Below are 16,541 nucleotides of genomic sequence, written 5' to 3'. Positions count from 1 at the left end.
GGTGTCCTCTTCCTTCATGAGGTAGCTGAGGACAATCAAAGCTGCATAAAGTGACTTCCATAGTAGTAGATAAATTGGGGGCGAGCGGGGGTATATTTATTTTTAATTCTCGGTCCTCTACCAGAGATTTGAGGGTTCACTGCAGTATCTTAGCTGTTGCTAGAACTACAGTCGTCTGGACAGCGGCCTCTATCTTCTCATATTTTCTTCATCAGAATATATATATACTCTTTTAGTGACGTTCCTGGAGAAAAATAAACCAATAACCTTTTGCAAAATCACATTTTAAAATGCTGTAATATATTGGAATGTTATTCTCAAGATTGTTCCTCTTGAAAATATCCTAATCCGCATTGAGTGGTTGCAATGTCCCCTTGCTGTGTGAGAGGGTGCTCGCAGTCTCTCTCTCCTGTAAGTAGGACTAATGCACCTTCTATTGACAGGCTTGTGTTGTAATGAGCTTGTGCAGTTAATACGAGAATTGATTTGCACATCGGACTAATTTTAGGAAGTGTTGATTGATTGGTTGAACGAGGCGGCTTACAGCAAGTTAATTATAGGTTCTCTCTGTCTTTATATATCTTTTAATTCCTAGTGTGCTGATGTCTGCAAATTCAAACCTGCCGTCATGTCCCAAAGTCCAACATTTTATGGGACAAAGACATGAAACATGACCGTAATAGATTGTTATGGCATTACCTGAAGGTGGAACCACTCAAGATTTCAACTCAAACCTCACATAAATGAGCAGATTGACTATATATGGAGTCAACTACAATGTATATTATGCCGATTTAATGAAAATGTTAAATAATGTGACACTACCTGATACTACGTGGTAGAGGCCTGCATCCTCCAAATAGAAGTATCAAATACAATGGATACATGCTTTCTTCTATTTTTTTCTTTGTGACTGTTTATTTTTTTATATCTTGGTCTATATTAGTTAGGATAGTTACTAAGCATGGATATGATTACTATGATTGTTAACACTTCTCTTAATTTGTTACCATGGGAGGAGCACCTAATTTTGGTATTTAAATGGTTTGATGTATTTGAATCTCCATAAGTGATTCTAGTAAGGTTCTATATATTTCTTGTGTTCCCATCCTCAATAAATTTCTGTTTTGATCTTCACCTGTTGAAATCGTGGATTCTTTAGTTTGATGCTGATTTAATGACCCATAAAACTGCAATATTGGTCATATTTTTATTTCATTCTTGCTAGAATGAACAGTTAATATTTCCACAATCTTTTATAAAGCAGAGATGCTTTAAACGTAAAATTCCAGCTCTTCCAGAATATCAAATTAATTAGCAAGTAGGGCTTCTTGGGGGAAATGGTGGTGCCGATCATATAAACAGGGTTTATGTATTTACACAAATCCTATTTAGGGTGTGCAGAAAACTAGGGAAATTACATTATTTTCTGTTTTTATTTTTTATATATATATATGTACATAGTTATTCTATACAAAGATGCATTATGACCTATGGCCTGAGCTATCCCAATTTGCGATAGAACTTCTGGCCTGCCCCGCTTCCAGTGTCCTGTCAGAAAGGACCTTCAGTGCAGCAGGAGGTATTGTCACTGAGAAGAGAAGTCGCCTAGGTCAAAAAAGTCTAGATTACCTCACGTTTATTAAGATGAATGATGGATGGATCCCGAAGGGACTGACACTGGGCGACACATTAGACTAAAAAAGGCCTGATGAGGTGGGCGTAACAGGGATTAAACAGATAAGAATAGTACTACTTAACACACCCCTCCTATCTGGTGGCACATTAGATTGCACGCACAGTGCCCCAAATTTGAAGTAGGAGGACCGACCAAGCATCTTTTTCCATCTCCCAGTTCCTAAAATCGATGCCATATACACGTCCCCTGATAGGGGACGTAACAGGGATTAAACTGATAGGAATAGTACTACTTAACACACCTTATAATAACGCAGAGAGAGGCAATGCAGAGAGAGGAGTCTGAAGAAGAGAAGTCAGAGGAGGAAGGTGGCTTTGAGGAGGTGGAAGACCAAACACAGCAGGCGTCCCAGGGGGCTTGTTGTCACCTTTCGGGGACCCTTGGTGTTGTACGTGGCTGGGTGGAGGAAGAGACCTTCAATGACATCAGTGAGGACAAGGAAAGGGACATGGCTAGCTTGGTATCCAACCTTGTGCAAATGGGGAGTTTGCGGTTGCGCAAATGGACTGTTTGCGGTTGTTGGCGGTGCGTTAAATGGGGAGTTTGGTCTGTGACTGTGAAGCGGGCGTAACCCTTACACTACCTGATCGATACAACATCATACCTGATGTTTTAAAGCACGTTATTCCAAACAATTTAGGAATGTTAGGTGATTTATGCCCTTTATGGATTAAAACCAGACTCTGCATCAACTATGTAATTTTCCATGGGAGTTTTGCCATGGATCCCCCTCCGGCATGCCACAGTCCAGGTGTTAGTCCCCTTGAAACAACTTTTCCATCACTATTGTGGCCAGAAAGAGTCCCTGTGGGTTTTAAAATTCGCCTGCCTATTGAAGTCTAATTTTATGTTTGCGTCATCACTAATGAGGTATGTTGATTTATAGAATACCTGCTATTCCCACTCACGATGTACATTTTACAGCCCCTCCTACATAACTGACTTATGATCCAGCTAAAACCAGCTCTATGTAAAATGCCCTAATTCCAGCCCTTAAACCCGATAAATCATGTTGTGACCTCAGATATTTGATTGAATTCAAAGCATATTTAAACACCGCACCTGCTGTATTAACCTCAAGTCATGATGTTGACCATTCACCCACAGCAATGCCTCTCTGTATATCTAATTACAAATATGGTTCATTAAAGTGACACTGAAATGACGTCTCCAGGCACCCAAGGTGTTAAAGCCGCAGGCCGTTTTAATGAAACAAAAAAAGAACAGCAACGTTTCGACCTACTATGAGGTCTTTGTCAAGTTAACACCACAAAGCAAACATGAGTGTGTATATATAGCTCATATACAACTCATGTTTGCTTTGTGTTATTGGCTTGACAAAGACCTCATAGTAGGTCGAAACGTTGCTGTTCTTTTTTTGTTTCATTAAAACGGCCTGCGGCTTTAGCACCTTGAGTGCTTGTAGAATTTCTTTCATTGTCTTGTCGTTGTGGGATTGCGTGTCCTGCTCCGGAGCACCGGATGGCTGCTAGAATTGATTGTGGCTCCTACCATCACCTTTGCAAAATTAAAGTTGCACTGTCACAAATAATATAATTGGATTTTTTTTCTGTCTTTCCATATTACAGAGGCTTACACCCGGGGCTTCTCGGAGACTTCAACAACACCTTTGTTAAACAATTATAATAAACACTATATAATTAAATTATATGTAATAAATTATACCACTTTGTCAAAATACCCAAAAAGCTTTATTTTCATATGAACTATTTTGACCTAAAATTTCAGGTCACGTTATGTTCACAAGCTTTCAGTTCTAGTGAATAACATTATTTGACGTAGAACCTGGCCATACCTGCAAGTGAGGTGAGACGTGTGTTACGTATACCTACAATTAGACTGGATAGGTGTGGTGAAACTATGCAGTACTTGGTTAAACAGAACATAACCTTTGCTGGTTTCAATTGAACTTTTTTTTTTTTTTTTTTTTTTTTATCTACAAAAGCTCAGAACCAGTGAATAATAGAGTTTTAACTGACCCTGTGCGTGGATAAGTTTGATTAATAATATCCAGAAATCCATAACATGCTTCGGGTTTGCTATTAGAATGGATTTCAGATTAATACTAACGCAAGTTGCATTTAAAGGGATACTCTACATGTTAAAGGGCAGTTAACAGTACTCACTGTAGCCGAGCTATGCTGCGTTGGGTGCCCATGTTTGTTTCAGTTTCAGTTGATCTCCTAAAACACCGTTTATATTTCTGCATTACCATACCAACTCGTACAAAGTTTGGTCCTCTCGGCCAGTAAATACCATGTGAACCTGGCGCAAGTTGGTAAAGTAGTGCAGAAGTATGAGAGTCCGCTATGTCAGATCAATTTAGGCCGAAAGGACCATGGGAGCCTGACTCTGCAAGGTACGCGTCAAACCGTTTATAAATGAAGTAGCAGGACGCTGTTGGATGGCACCCAGGCATTCTTGACACCAGAACCACTACAGCACGCACATTGTAGTGCTTACGATGCTTTAGGTATCTGTTGAAAAGCAATAATCATATATGTACCCTGCCCTTTTGTATGGTGATTGCATGACCTTGTAGGGGGTCATTCACAGCTTGAAAAAAATAATCTGCGGGATCCCAGGGACATCTCTGACAGGTAGGATTTTCATTCAAGGTCGCATAAATGACTGCCACTTATTGAGTTAATGCTTTCAAAGATCCTTTGTTTGCTTCATTTTGTGGGTTACCTTATATTTCATGATAAACGCACAATTTGTCGCTATGAATTTAAATATACTGTACAATGTATCACTAAATCTGACTTTAGAAACATTGTCTTTGTTCCTGAAATTCCCAAATCCGTACCATGCCATTGATATTTTTTATTAAATTCTTTGCCAAAGAAGCAGGAAATGTTTGCGCGTGCTTAAATCTTGCGATGACAGCAGAAATGATCGATGTGCCTAATTTTCTTTGCATAATATTCTAGATCACTGGGTTAATGGTTTTGTCTAGGTTAAGCAGTAGCTTTAAATTATCCTGTCCAGAGGACCTCTAAATGGAAACTGTCACTTCGCCAGAAATTACACCTCTTGAAGAAAACACTAAACATCATCTCTATTTTGTGTTTTCGTGTGCTGCTCGGTTTTCTTTTAAATTGATATTCAAGATTTAGCAAACAATGTCACAATCCAGTTCACTCTGGGAACAACCAGGGCACAAATTGCAAATATATAAAAAATGTTTTATGTATCGTCTTTTCCTGTGCAGTCGGCAAGACTGAGGAGAACTTATAACCATGATCTGAGATGGAGCTATCTGAGTGCTATATTCAAACATATGAGGGGCAACAAATAATTGAAGACCTATTGAAAGAATTAAAGGGAATCTATAGTGTAAGCAATACAAATCTGTATTCCTTACAGTATAGTTCCCTCTGCCCCCCTTACTCGCACCCCCCCTCCCCCCCCAGCACTTCAAGGGTTAATAAAAACCTTGTAGCACTTACTCGACTTCAGCACCAATGTCCTTTGGCACTGGGATGGCGCTCCACCTACTCGTGAGCTCATTAGGCCCTCCCCATACGAAAACATTACTTTAATGCTCTCCTGTGGGGATTTAGTTAACGCTGGATGTTCTAATGCCAAGCTTGAAAACGTTGAATGTCATTTTGGCACCAGAAGTCACCTAGCCACAAGGAAGTGCATCTATTGGCTGTCTGATTGACAGCCACTAGAGGCAGTCTTAGACCTGCAATGTAATTATTGCAGTTTCTCAAAAACTTCAATAATTACCATAGCAGGGTTAAGGAGACAGGGGCATTGCACCCAGACCACTTAAATAGCTGAAGTGGTCTGATTGCGTGTAGTGTCCCATTAATGGATGGACATATTACATTGACAAAGACCCACCACATTCAAACACTTGTGGGATTGCTCACTGCACTCTGAATGTTTGCAAATTAAATCCAAATGGCAAAAATAGCAGAGTTGTGACGATGGTTGAGTTGGAGAATTTTTCCAGATCAGCAGTTTTTGCCTTGATTTTTCCATTCAGATATCATTCTTAAAAACGTTGAGTTTAGTGAATAACCCTGAAAAGATTATTGCTACATGACACAATACTGTAAGTTTTATTAACTTTGGAACTCTGGGCTTTCCTCATACACCGTACTCATTGAGATTTATTTATTTTGCTGTGGGGTCACTCAGTCTTTATGGCTATGAAACTCACAGTAATGTGCAGTGTGTATGAATGTATCACAGAGCTCCTCAACAATGAAACTCACAGTAATATGCAGTATGAATAAATTAATGTATCACAGGGCTCCTCAAAATGAAACTCACAGTAATATGCAGTATAAATTAATGAATGTATCACAGAGCTCTTGTGCGAAGAGTGTGTGTATCACAGAGCTGCACAGCAGTAAAACTCACAGCAATGGGAGTAACTTGGTTTGTGATGTGTGCATTTGTGTGGTGGCTGTGTATTTTGACTCCTTTTCAGTCTGCAGTCTCTTTCTCGCATTAGACACTCTGCTATAAGTTTATTTATTACATTATTATTTTTTCAAAAATACATTTGTACACTGTAGAGCTGGTATTTGGTTATTCGCATGACTGCTTTCTATTCTAAGATTTTTATTAGTATTATTTTTTGAAAACAGAGTATGTGTCAGCGGGCTGGAAACCAGCTAAACGAATTATTTACATAGTTACTATGTCACTAGCAATAAAGGATCCTCTTCCATGAGGTTCGCTCTTGAGTGCGCATGTGGATTAGACCGGACTATCATAGACAGAAGCACAGACTAATCTGTGACACCGGTTGTGATGTTTGACAGAATCAATGCAATTTATTGATCTGGATTATTTGCCTTGTTTGTCTCCCATTGACTACGCAATATCCAGATTGCCAAAGAGATCCAGACAGGGCTTGCGCATGTATTCATTTTTCTGTCTAAAATGTCTGCGGGCTGTGAACATAGTTTTACTTCATGTGACCTAGAATCCATATATTCAGGTGTTGGCTGTTTGTATTTCCTCCCTTATTATGTGCAGTTGTTGAGGTCGTCATTGTGAACTTTTTCTAGTTTAGGACCCTGTTTGACCTGCTGATACAGAGTCTTCGAATGTGATGTAACTGCTAGGAAAAAGCGTAACATAACTGCCCTTTGCTGCTCAATGTCCACAATTACACAGCTGCTCACTAATTTAGATTTGATAATCCGTCTTATGCCTATGAATGGCAGTAAAAATGGCATTAAATGGTTTAGCACCAGATTGAGAGATATTTGACAAAAAAAAAAGTGAATTTTCTGAGGTCAGAGATTCCTCCCGGTTGGATATTCGTAATAAGTGGGGGAAAAAAATGAAAATTAAAAATAAAATTGTTTATTGTCCTACAATTCCCTTTGAGTGTGTTTCTTTAAAAAAATCTGCAGTAAAATCAAGGCCGGTTTATTAATGCGTTGCCCCAGGTATGACGCTTGTGAAGCAAAATGTCCTTGCAAGGAATCTCACATTTTTTTAGCGTTCGCTTTAAATTTGTAACGTGCACAGCTTGATATTAAAAAAAATATTAAAAAATTTCCTTTTGTCTAGCAAATCGTTTTTTTTGTTTTGTTTTGGTTTTTTTCGTCATGTTACATCATTGTAGAATAGGCTGACAGATATTCAAATTACATATGTAGCCACTTCTTTTTGTTTCTGTAAGATTAGCGATATTTATTCAAACACAACAAATTTGCACTTTAGTACCTAGAGTTTTAGGGTTGAACTCCAGTGCTGACTCTCGGTCTGAATTGTCATATTGGAAGACTTGTCTGTTGTACCTGGCTTCTAGGGCAAATCTTGTGAATTCCAAATCTCCCTAATCTCTGGGTATGAGGTGGGGGGATGGGGGAGGTTGTTTGGCTGTGCCAGCTCCCTGCCTGTCTCTGCCAACTCATCATGAGTCTCTCCCTGTTCTGGGCACCCTTCCATTTTTACACCATATATGCTTTCTGTTCAGGAGACTGACCTAGGTAACCCTGACTGTTCATACATTAAGGATAAGACGTTTAGCAGTGTGATAATACTGGCAGGTAGGAAATGGATGGCATAGTCTGACTAATGCCTTTTAAAGGGACACTCCGGGCACCGATAAAACTTTTTAATGCATTTTATAGATTTTGCCCTCATTAATATGCTGTGTTTTTTATTTTTTTGTTTTTGTAAGCTCAAATCTTTATAGTTTTTGTACAGAATGCCTTATCAAATGTATGTACACAGCTCAGAGCTGCTTTTAATTAACAACCTGGAAACAGACAGGGGATATCCTTACTGAATGCCTCCCTGGCAGTGACTGATCTAATGTAGACAGGGCCGTGGAGGAATACTTGTTTTTGTCTCCCCCTCTGCACCCCCCATCCCTCCCATCCTCTGCAGGGGTGGCTAAAAGGTAGATTCTCATCTGTTATACATCTCCCACAATGCGTTGACAGCTGAGGATCTATCATATGCCCATCATATGCAGTGCTTTCTTTGTGAGCAGTGTTTGTATGTTTAAATGTTACTGTGTTTTTGCATTTAGTATGTGTGTGTGTGAACGTGGGGGTCGATTTTCTGTGTAGTGTTGACATTTGAATGTAGTTGTGCTTGTGTGCACTGTTGCCTCTTCGAAGCAGAGGCGTAGCTGTGTGGTTGAATGCAAGGGTTTGTTTGTATATATAATGTTGGCATTTTAATACAGGGGTTTGTTTGTTTGTATGTAGTGTTGGTGTTTGATTGCAATAGTGTGTTAGTATGTAGTGTGGGCGTTTGCTTGCATGTTATATTGGTGTTTGATTGGAAGGGTGTGTTTGTTTGTAGTGTTGATGTTTGAATTTGAATGCTGGGATCTATGCACATATACACATATGCCAACACACGCACCCTGACACAGAAAAAAACACACACACACATTCTGACAAAGAAAACACACACAATGACACAGAAACACACTGATGCATAAACACACACACAGGTATACTCACACTGACACACACACACAAGTCTCAATTTACATATTTTTAGCCTCCCCCTGCAGGAGGGTGACTTCCTGGGCTGGCTGAGACTGATGGGAGTCTGAGATTACACTATTTATCCTAGCTATACCAATTCATGCCAGCAGTGCGCGCAGTAATAGGCTTAGAGTGCCAGCTGATGCATTCAGCCTAGCACAGCTGCCCACTCCTACTTAGGTTAATGCTCCCTAATTAGTTCAACCAGCAAGTACAGAGGGGCCGCTGGGGACTCTCATTTAGCATTTAAACATATAAAAAGTTTTATCTGTGAATGGAAGGATGACGCCTGAGGACTCCAAGCACTATAACCACTTCAATGAGATGAAACGGAAACAGTGTCTAAACCGTGTCCATTTAATGATTAGCCTTGTCTGCTGTCTAGGCCTTGGAAGTTTCTCAGGCCTATTTTCTGAAGACATAGATGCAGCTTTCCCAAATAACACAAACAAAACATTATTTTAATATATAATAACATTATTTCTTTGCAGAAGTCATCTAATAACAGGAAAAACAGTAATCCATTAGTGACTTTCTAAGGAATATGTGTTTTGAATTTACTATTATAACATTTTTATTTTCTGTTTGTGCTTTTTTTTAAAAAAAAAATATAAATAATATAACTAATAATAATAATAATAATAATAATAAAATAAAAAAATATATAATTGCAGGAAACATTCAGGTCAGTCACTGCTGTGTGTGTCTGCTCATACAATTCAGCTTGACAGTCATTGAATTTATCTTATAAAAATGTTAGAATCACAAGTGACTCACTTACAAGAATGCCAAAAAATATACAGCTTAATAATTAGCTGTTCGTCTGCTACTTAATATCTTTATTTACTGTACATATGTGGTTGGTTAATCAAAATGATGATTACTACAGGAACCCATGAATCACTTGTTGCTTATTACGTATGGCTGATGGAACGTTGAAATGGACCTAAAACAAAGTGTGTGCAACTGACATACTTTACAAGTACTTTTGTTTCTTCACTGGAACATTTTTTTTGCAATTCCTTCTGCGTAATGCAAATATGTTGGTGCCTTTATAAGGAAGATAATGATAAATAATTAATTAGGGCAGTCTCTCCTGTATGGACAAATTGATTTGTTAGGTAATTTCGTTTTTAATGTTTTGTTCCGCTATGTCTATTAAAACCACTTGTGTTTTGCCAAATCCAATTAGGTCGTAATGAGCCATTAAAGAAAGAGAGACCGAGATGGAAGAGCGACTATCCTATGACGGACGGACAGCTACGCAGCAAGCGGGATGAATTTTGGGATACAGCCCCAGCATTTGAGGGGCGCAAGGAGATCTGGGACGCTTTGAAGGCTGCGGCCTACGCAGTGGAAGCAAATGACCATGACCTTGCTCAGGCAATAGTAGATGGTGCAAGTATTACCTTACCTCACGGTACGTATCATTTCAAAAGTTACAAGGTGTGAAATACTTAAAAAGGGTTACTCTAAGCACCATAACCACTTAAGAGACCGTCTAAGCATCAAAACCACTACTTCTTAGTGAAGTGATTTAGGGACATAGATGCTGCCCTGGTAGCCTGTATGTTGCAGACATTGCTATTAATGAAGAAAACAAATTGGCCCGGTTTATATTTGGCAATTTTCCATTCCCTATTTAAAGGATCACTATAGTGTCAGGAAAACAAACTTGTTTTCCTGGCACTATATAATCCTTAGGGTCCCCCCTTCCCTCAGAGCCCCCATCCTGCTGGGCTGAAGGGGTTAAAACCCCTTCAGCCACTTACCTTTATCCAGCGTCGTGCTCCCTCGGTGCTGGTGATCTCTCCTCTCCCTCTGACGTCCGCTCCGCAGTGGAGCCGATTTGTGCATGTGCGGCCAGAGCCGCGCGCTCATTAAACGCCCATAGGAAAGCATTACTCAATGCTTTCCTATGGATGTCCAGCGTAAGTTCAATGCGAATTTCGAATTGAGCGTCGGGGAAGCGCCTCTAGCGGCTGTCAGTGAGACAGCCACTAGAGGCTGGATTAACCCCTAGTGAAACATGGCAGTTTCTCTGAAACTGCTATGTTTACAGCAGCAGGGTTAAAACCTGGGGGACCTGGCACTCAGACCACTTCATTGAGCTAAAATGGCCTGGGTGACTATAGTGGTCCTTTAATAATGGCTTGATATTTGTACAGAAGTATAGCTTGCGTGTTTACAAAAATGTGGGCTTCTAACCAAGAGCAATATATGACTTAGTATATTGGTATGTAAGCTGTTAGCCCTGTAACCATTCCACACCCGGTTATATTACTGTTTAATGCTGAGTTTCTTCAATCACTTAATAAGGTTAAAATGTAGCTCCCTACAAAACTAAAAATCTCAGTGTTGCGCTAGCAGGATTTTCAATAAGTGTGTAGGCCACATTAAATTACCATTTATTAAACCCTGTCTCATTTTTAAGTGTGTTCCCAGCACGCTATGTCATTGTTTTTTTTTTTTGTTTGTTTTTTGTGTTTCAAACGCAGTTTTGTGTAATCTTTATACACAATGTGATGCGTGACCTTGGCTGTAACGATTAACCCCTAGAGGTATACTTGTAACTGCGTGGTCTGTCTAACAGTAATAACAAATAAATGTACAATGTGGAAAGGAGTAAGTGAAAAGCTCTACACACCTAAAAGTGGTACCCCCTACACCACTTTAGAAAATGGACAATATAAATACATGCGTAAGGTGGAGCTTCTAAATAACTGTTTAGTAGATATCCTGAAAGATAAAATTATAAAACACTAGTGCAATACAGTATTGTCAAGTATAACATATATTAAAATACAAGAGTGGTGTCACTCACAAATCTGGAGTCATACCCTCATATGACTCAATGATGTTCGCTTGTGGACCATTAAAAGGATGTCCAGATCCCTCTTCTGTGCAGTGCTCTGACTTGTCCCACCTTTAACCAGCTCAGGATAGTGCAGATGCCGAGTCAGAGAGGTTTCCAAAGAAAAGGTGCTTTATTGGTTTAAAATCCACTCACATGAAATAAATAAAATATAGTATACCAGATAAAGTTCTGGATCAACTGTATAGTCCAAACAAATGTCCAAAGTGTCCACAAGCGCACGTCATTGAGTCATATGAGGGTATGACTCCAGATTTGTGAGTGACACCACTCTTGCATTTTAATATATGTTATACTTGACAATACTGTATTGCACTAGTGTTTTATAATTTTAGCTTTCAGGATATCTACTAAACAGTTCTTTAGAAGCTCCACCTTACGTATGTATTTATATTGCGTGGTCAGTCTAGGCTTAAATCACAAGCATTGAAATGTCCTATTCGTAAAAGCCAAGTGGGATTAAATTCCCTCTTTCTACAATGCTACGCACTTTATATCCTAGGACATGGCTCAAAATTTACGTTAGCCCACTTTTGAAAATTCAGGACACGTGAATAGAAAATCACTTCTGGTGAGTTGTGCCATGGACCTGCAAGGCTTGCGGTGGTGAGTAACCTTTAGACCTGTCTAGTTTGGCAGAACTTTAAATTTTGAGCCCTGTACTAGGACATACTTCTATCGGCAAAAGGATTAAGATTCCACAAGGCTTCCTACACGCTTTGTATAAGCATGGTGAATAGGACTGGGCTGTAGGTGACCACCCTACATTACCTTATTTTTGATGGCTGTCTACGGTGTTTCTTTAATTTTTCACCAGAGCTATTTATATTTGGACTGCAATAATAGTGTGCCACTCGTAGACTGGTAATTTAGGGAACACATGGGAAAATGCACAATAAGCAACACACATCGTGTGTCCCTTGTCGAATCTGAGTAAGAGTGCAACATGGTCCTCCGGGAAAAAGGCTGTTACCATAGAGGAGTTTTTGAAAAACAATTGCAGGGAGTAGTTAAAACCAAACATAGTTAGTTGATCTTTGCATGTCTCAAGTCTGTGAATAACTAAAGGTTTTCCTTTCGCTTAGTTTTTCTGCTCATAGTTGCCCACCTACAACGGAAGCCAATCCATTGGGGGAATGTCTCTTGGAAGACTCTTTTTTTAAACATGCTTTTTTTGCTCTAATGGGTTTTCTGAAGTGTCCTGTTTGCTTTGGGGAGTCTGATCTTGGAACCCCAAAAAGAAGGCCTGTGCATTTTCCTGTCTCTTCACAAATATATGTATTCTGAGGTTTGTTGATTGACGTGGACATGGCCGCTCATTGTGTTAGCGAGGGTTTAGAACATGGTGTTAAATGGGCAGATTCAAATTCCAGGGATAGAGTCTAGCATCCCACCATCTTTCAAGCTTCACCAGCCAACCCAGCAGAACCACTCAAATTACATTCACTTACCTCACTCACTGTCAACACTGCAGACCACAGGAAGAGGTGATGGAATGGAACTTTTAAAATGGATGGAGCTTGCCCCAGGTAATAACATTCTCCATGCAGTCTTAAGAACAAGAAAAAATTACTGCCAGTAGAATGCAATGCAGCAGCCAATCAGAACCTGAGAAGTTGAGCAGATCCCAGCATTCCTATGTACAGGGAAGTGGTAATGCACTGTTTAACCCCTTAAGGACCACACTTCTGGAATAAAAGGGAATCATGACATGTCAGACATGTCATGTGTCCTTAAGGGGTTAAATCGCCTATTGATGCAGTATTTTGACAAAAAGTAGGAACCGCACTCCTCCAGAAACACCACAGAAAGTGCAAACCATACTAAGGGTCGGCACACCTCCATGTACATTTAGAAATACCAAGAAGGTCTGGGCACACTAGGGTTCAGTGCCAGGCAGTTTAAATTGAACTTCATGTACAGAACAAGCAGGACCATTTTGACCTCATGCCAAAGTCTGTCATGCAGTACTTACTGATGCCGAAGCCTCATTTGCCCGGGCAAGAAAATCTAGGGCAGTTAGAAAACTTTTGTCATTTAATAATAAATTTTTTTTTTTTTAAAGTATCCTCTGAACGTAGCTGAATAAAAAAAAAAAAGTAATAAACGTGTACACGGTGCATTTTCACATTTTTAACAATAATAGAAAAAAGAAATATAACTACATAAATATAAATTTAAAAATGGGGGGATGGGGGGGGGGGAGGGGACAAAAACATCCGTCCAATATAAAGCAAAGTATGTTTCCATTTTTATCTCATAATAAACGGATACAAACAAAGTGTAGCAAATTAAGTTAATAACACCAAGCATCCAAAGTGCTTATTACATATTGGTGTATATATTATGCACTGCATATGAAGGTAAAGTTTAGTGTAGACCACATCAAAAAAACAACAACCCATGAAGGTCTCTACCAGACACATTGTAAATATAAAGGATATTTAAGTTTTTATATTCTTTTTCCAAACATCCCAATGATATCTTTGTGAATCAACAAGTTAGAACCTCCATGATCACGGAAACTGCATTGGACCTTTATTGTGCAATCTATACAATTTTTTTGAATTTTTCTGTAGGAGTATGAACCATATCCGTTAAATCAGGGCTTAAAAATTGCTCCCACGGGAGGGTCCATGTCACACTCACCAGGAGTGAAATTCTACTCTCCAGAGCTCAATTTCCATTTGCCTATGGATAGTGGTAAGTGGAAATTTTGAGCAGTGCAAAAAAGGAAGAATGTTTCCTATTATGTTATTTTGGAGAGGTATGAGGAAGAGATGCAGAGTATCTATCTGTTGCACCATACACGCATTGCTTCAATTCAGTCTTTTTAAACTATACCTTCGAGCAGTAATACAGTTACAAATAGACATTGTCAGACATTGAACTGTTTAGGGACTTTCCCAGCTCCATAACATCTTGTTTGTTCGGTTTATGGTTCCCTGTACCGGTCTGTTCATAACACAACTGCAGTGTTTTGCAAAAATTGCTGCAGCTACACCCCACCCTTCCCAAGATCATAGGAGGAAGCTTATGCTTGTTTGTTTGGGTAACTGTGTGTGAGAATACTAGAAGTATTGATAGAACTTCATAAATAAAAGAAGTCTCCTTATTCCTCCTCAATGTTGGACATAACCCACAAAGACCTTTTTCAGTCGACCAAAAAATTAAATGTAAGGGAATGGGATCACCACTTAGATAAAATATCTAATTTCTTATATATCAAGTGTTTTAGTCTATCAATTGTGTCAACTCTTAGAATGTACTTAAATAGACTGTCAGGGTTATTTACTAATCATTCTAAAATGACCAAATTCTGATTCCAGTGACAACTTTTCCGCGCTGTAGAATCTCACCAGAGCACTCTGATTGGTTGGCTTGTAATAGATGCTGACAAGGAAAATATTAAATGTTTTTCTTCTGAAATAGCAAGGGTATAATATTATGAACACCATTTGAATATATATATTCTTGAATTGTCCTAATACTTCTCAAAACATAACTGAATTATGTCTGTGTGTTTTTTAGGATCTCTAACAGAATGTTATGATGAGTTGGGGACTCGCTATCAACTACCAGTTTACTGTCTTGCTCCTCCTGTCAACATTATAATGGAGAGAAGTGATGAAGATGGCACTGATGTCCCAGATCCAGTAGCCAACAACCGACGGGAATTTCAGCTCAGAGTCCGGCTTTCATCTGGAAAGGACGTAAAACTCAATGCTAGCATGGGGGACACCATTGGCCAGCTAAAGAAGCAGTTGCACTCACTGGAGGGGATCGAACAGTGCAGGCAGCGCTGGTTTTTCTCAGGGAAACTTCTCACAGACCGAACGAAACTGCAAGAAACCAAGATTCAGAAGGACTTTGTGATCCAAGTTATTGTCAATCAGCCATTGGAGACGGCGAACTGACTGTGCTGATGGTCCATAGACTGAAATCTGAATGTCTACTGAAATCTTTGTACATTAGGGTGGGGACAGAAAGGCTGGCTGCTAGATTTTAATATCCTTTCATGGTGTCCACCTTGTGAAGCACCATTGTCTCTGTGAGATTGGTGCTTCATTTATAGTAAAGACATGAGGCAGAGATTTTAATTTAAGGAACCATAATGTTGCACTGAGATTTCACATATCTTGATTGCACACAAGGTTAACCTCATAACAATTAACATTTTGAAACCTACTGTGCCCATGTTGCTGATGGACCAACCTTGCCAGGGTCTTGCATTACAAATCACGTGCCCCTGAGCTAAAATATTGAGATCTCTTTTGACCCCTATAAAGTAGGCTAACTAATGGACATTTGGGTTGGACAGTGGAGTAGGGGCAACACTTTTAGCCATACCCACTTGTAACTCTAAGCAAATGCTTAGTGTATGAAAAGGGATATCCTGCACTGCATGCCGTGATGGAATTATATATCACCATGCCATGGAATCGATTATCATGGTGATTATTTATCTATATAAATTATGATACATCTAGATAACAGAAATAATCTTGTTTAAAAATAAATAAATAAAATACAGCAAAGGCCCCAGGTTTTTATTTTAGTTTCTTTAAGGACAGGCACATTTAATTCCTAAATTCCGAGTACCAGCTTGTCAGGTGTCTCTTTTTCATGGAATCTAAGGATAGGATGTTGCTACAAAAGTCATACTTGGCAATTATGTCCCGATTTAATTAACTCATGGAATTCTGCAGTGTAATGCAAAGACGAGTATTTAGTTTGTGATCTAGTGAGAGAGTGGATTGTCATGTCCATCACGTTTGCTTATGTTATGGCTGTGTTACTGACTTGGTGAAATACCCGTAAATGTCATATACAATCATTAATATATCCTCAAAAATGAAAGACATGGGTGTTTTTCGTACCCGACTAGATGAGATGCAATCAATTTTTTTTCTTTTTCTTTTTTTATATAAATATTTTTTTAACCTGTGCCTGCTGAAAA

At 39.1% G+C, this 16,541-nt stretch overlaps 1 protein-coding gene across 1 annotated transcript in view; it reads left to right on the top strand.

The window, feature by feature from the left end:
• The window catches only part of UBTD1 (ubiquitin domain containing 1), a 47,395-nt gene extending 31,803 nt beyond the window's left edge, over positions 1-15,592 (top strand). Inside the window, exons 2-3 of the mRNA XM_063434195.1 lie at positions 9,899-10,126; positions 15,113-15,592. Of these exons, the coding sequence (XP_063290265.1) occupies positions 9,899-10,126; positions 15,113-15,498 (614 nt within the window). The 3' untranslated portion in view covers positions 15,499-15,592. The remainder of the gene's footprint in view (positions 1-9,898; positions 10,127-15,112) is intronic.
• Positions 15,593-16,541: the final 949 nt, after the last annotated feature.

This window comes from Pelobates fuscus, chromosome 10 (genome assembly GCF_036172605.1).
Source record: "Pelobates fuscus isolate aPelFus1 chromosome 10, aPelFus1.pri, whole genome shotgun sequence".
NCBI lineage: Eukaryota > Metazoa > Chordata > Amphibia > Anura > Pelobatidae > Pelobates > Pelobates fuscus.
Note: the sequence above shows the minus strand (reverse complement) of the source record. Positions and strands in the feature narration are given on the sequence as shown.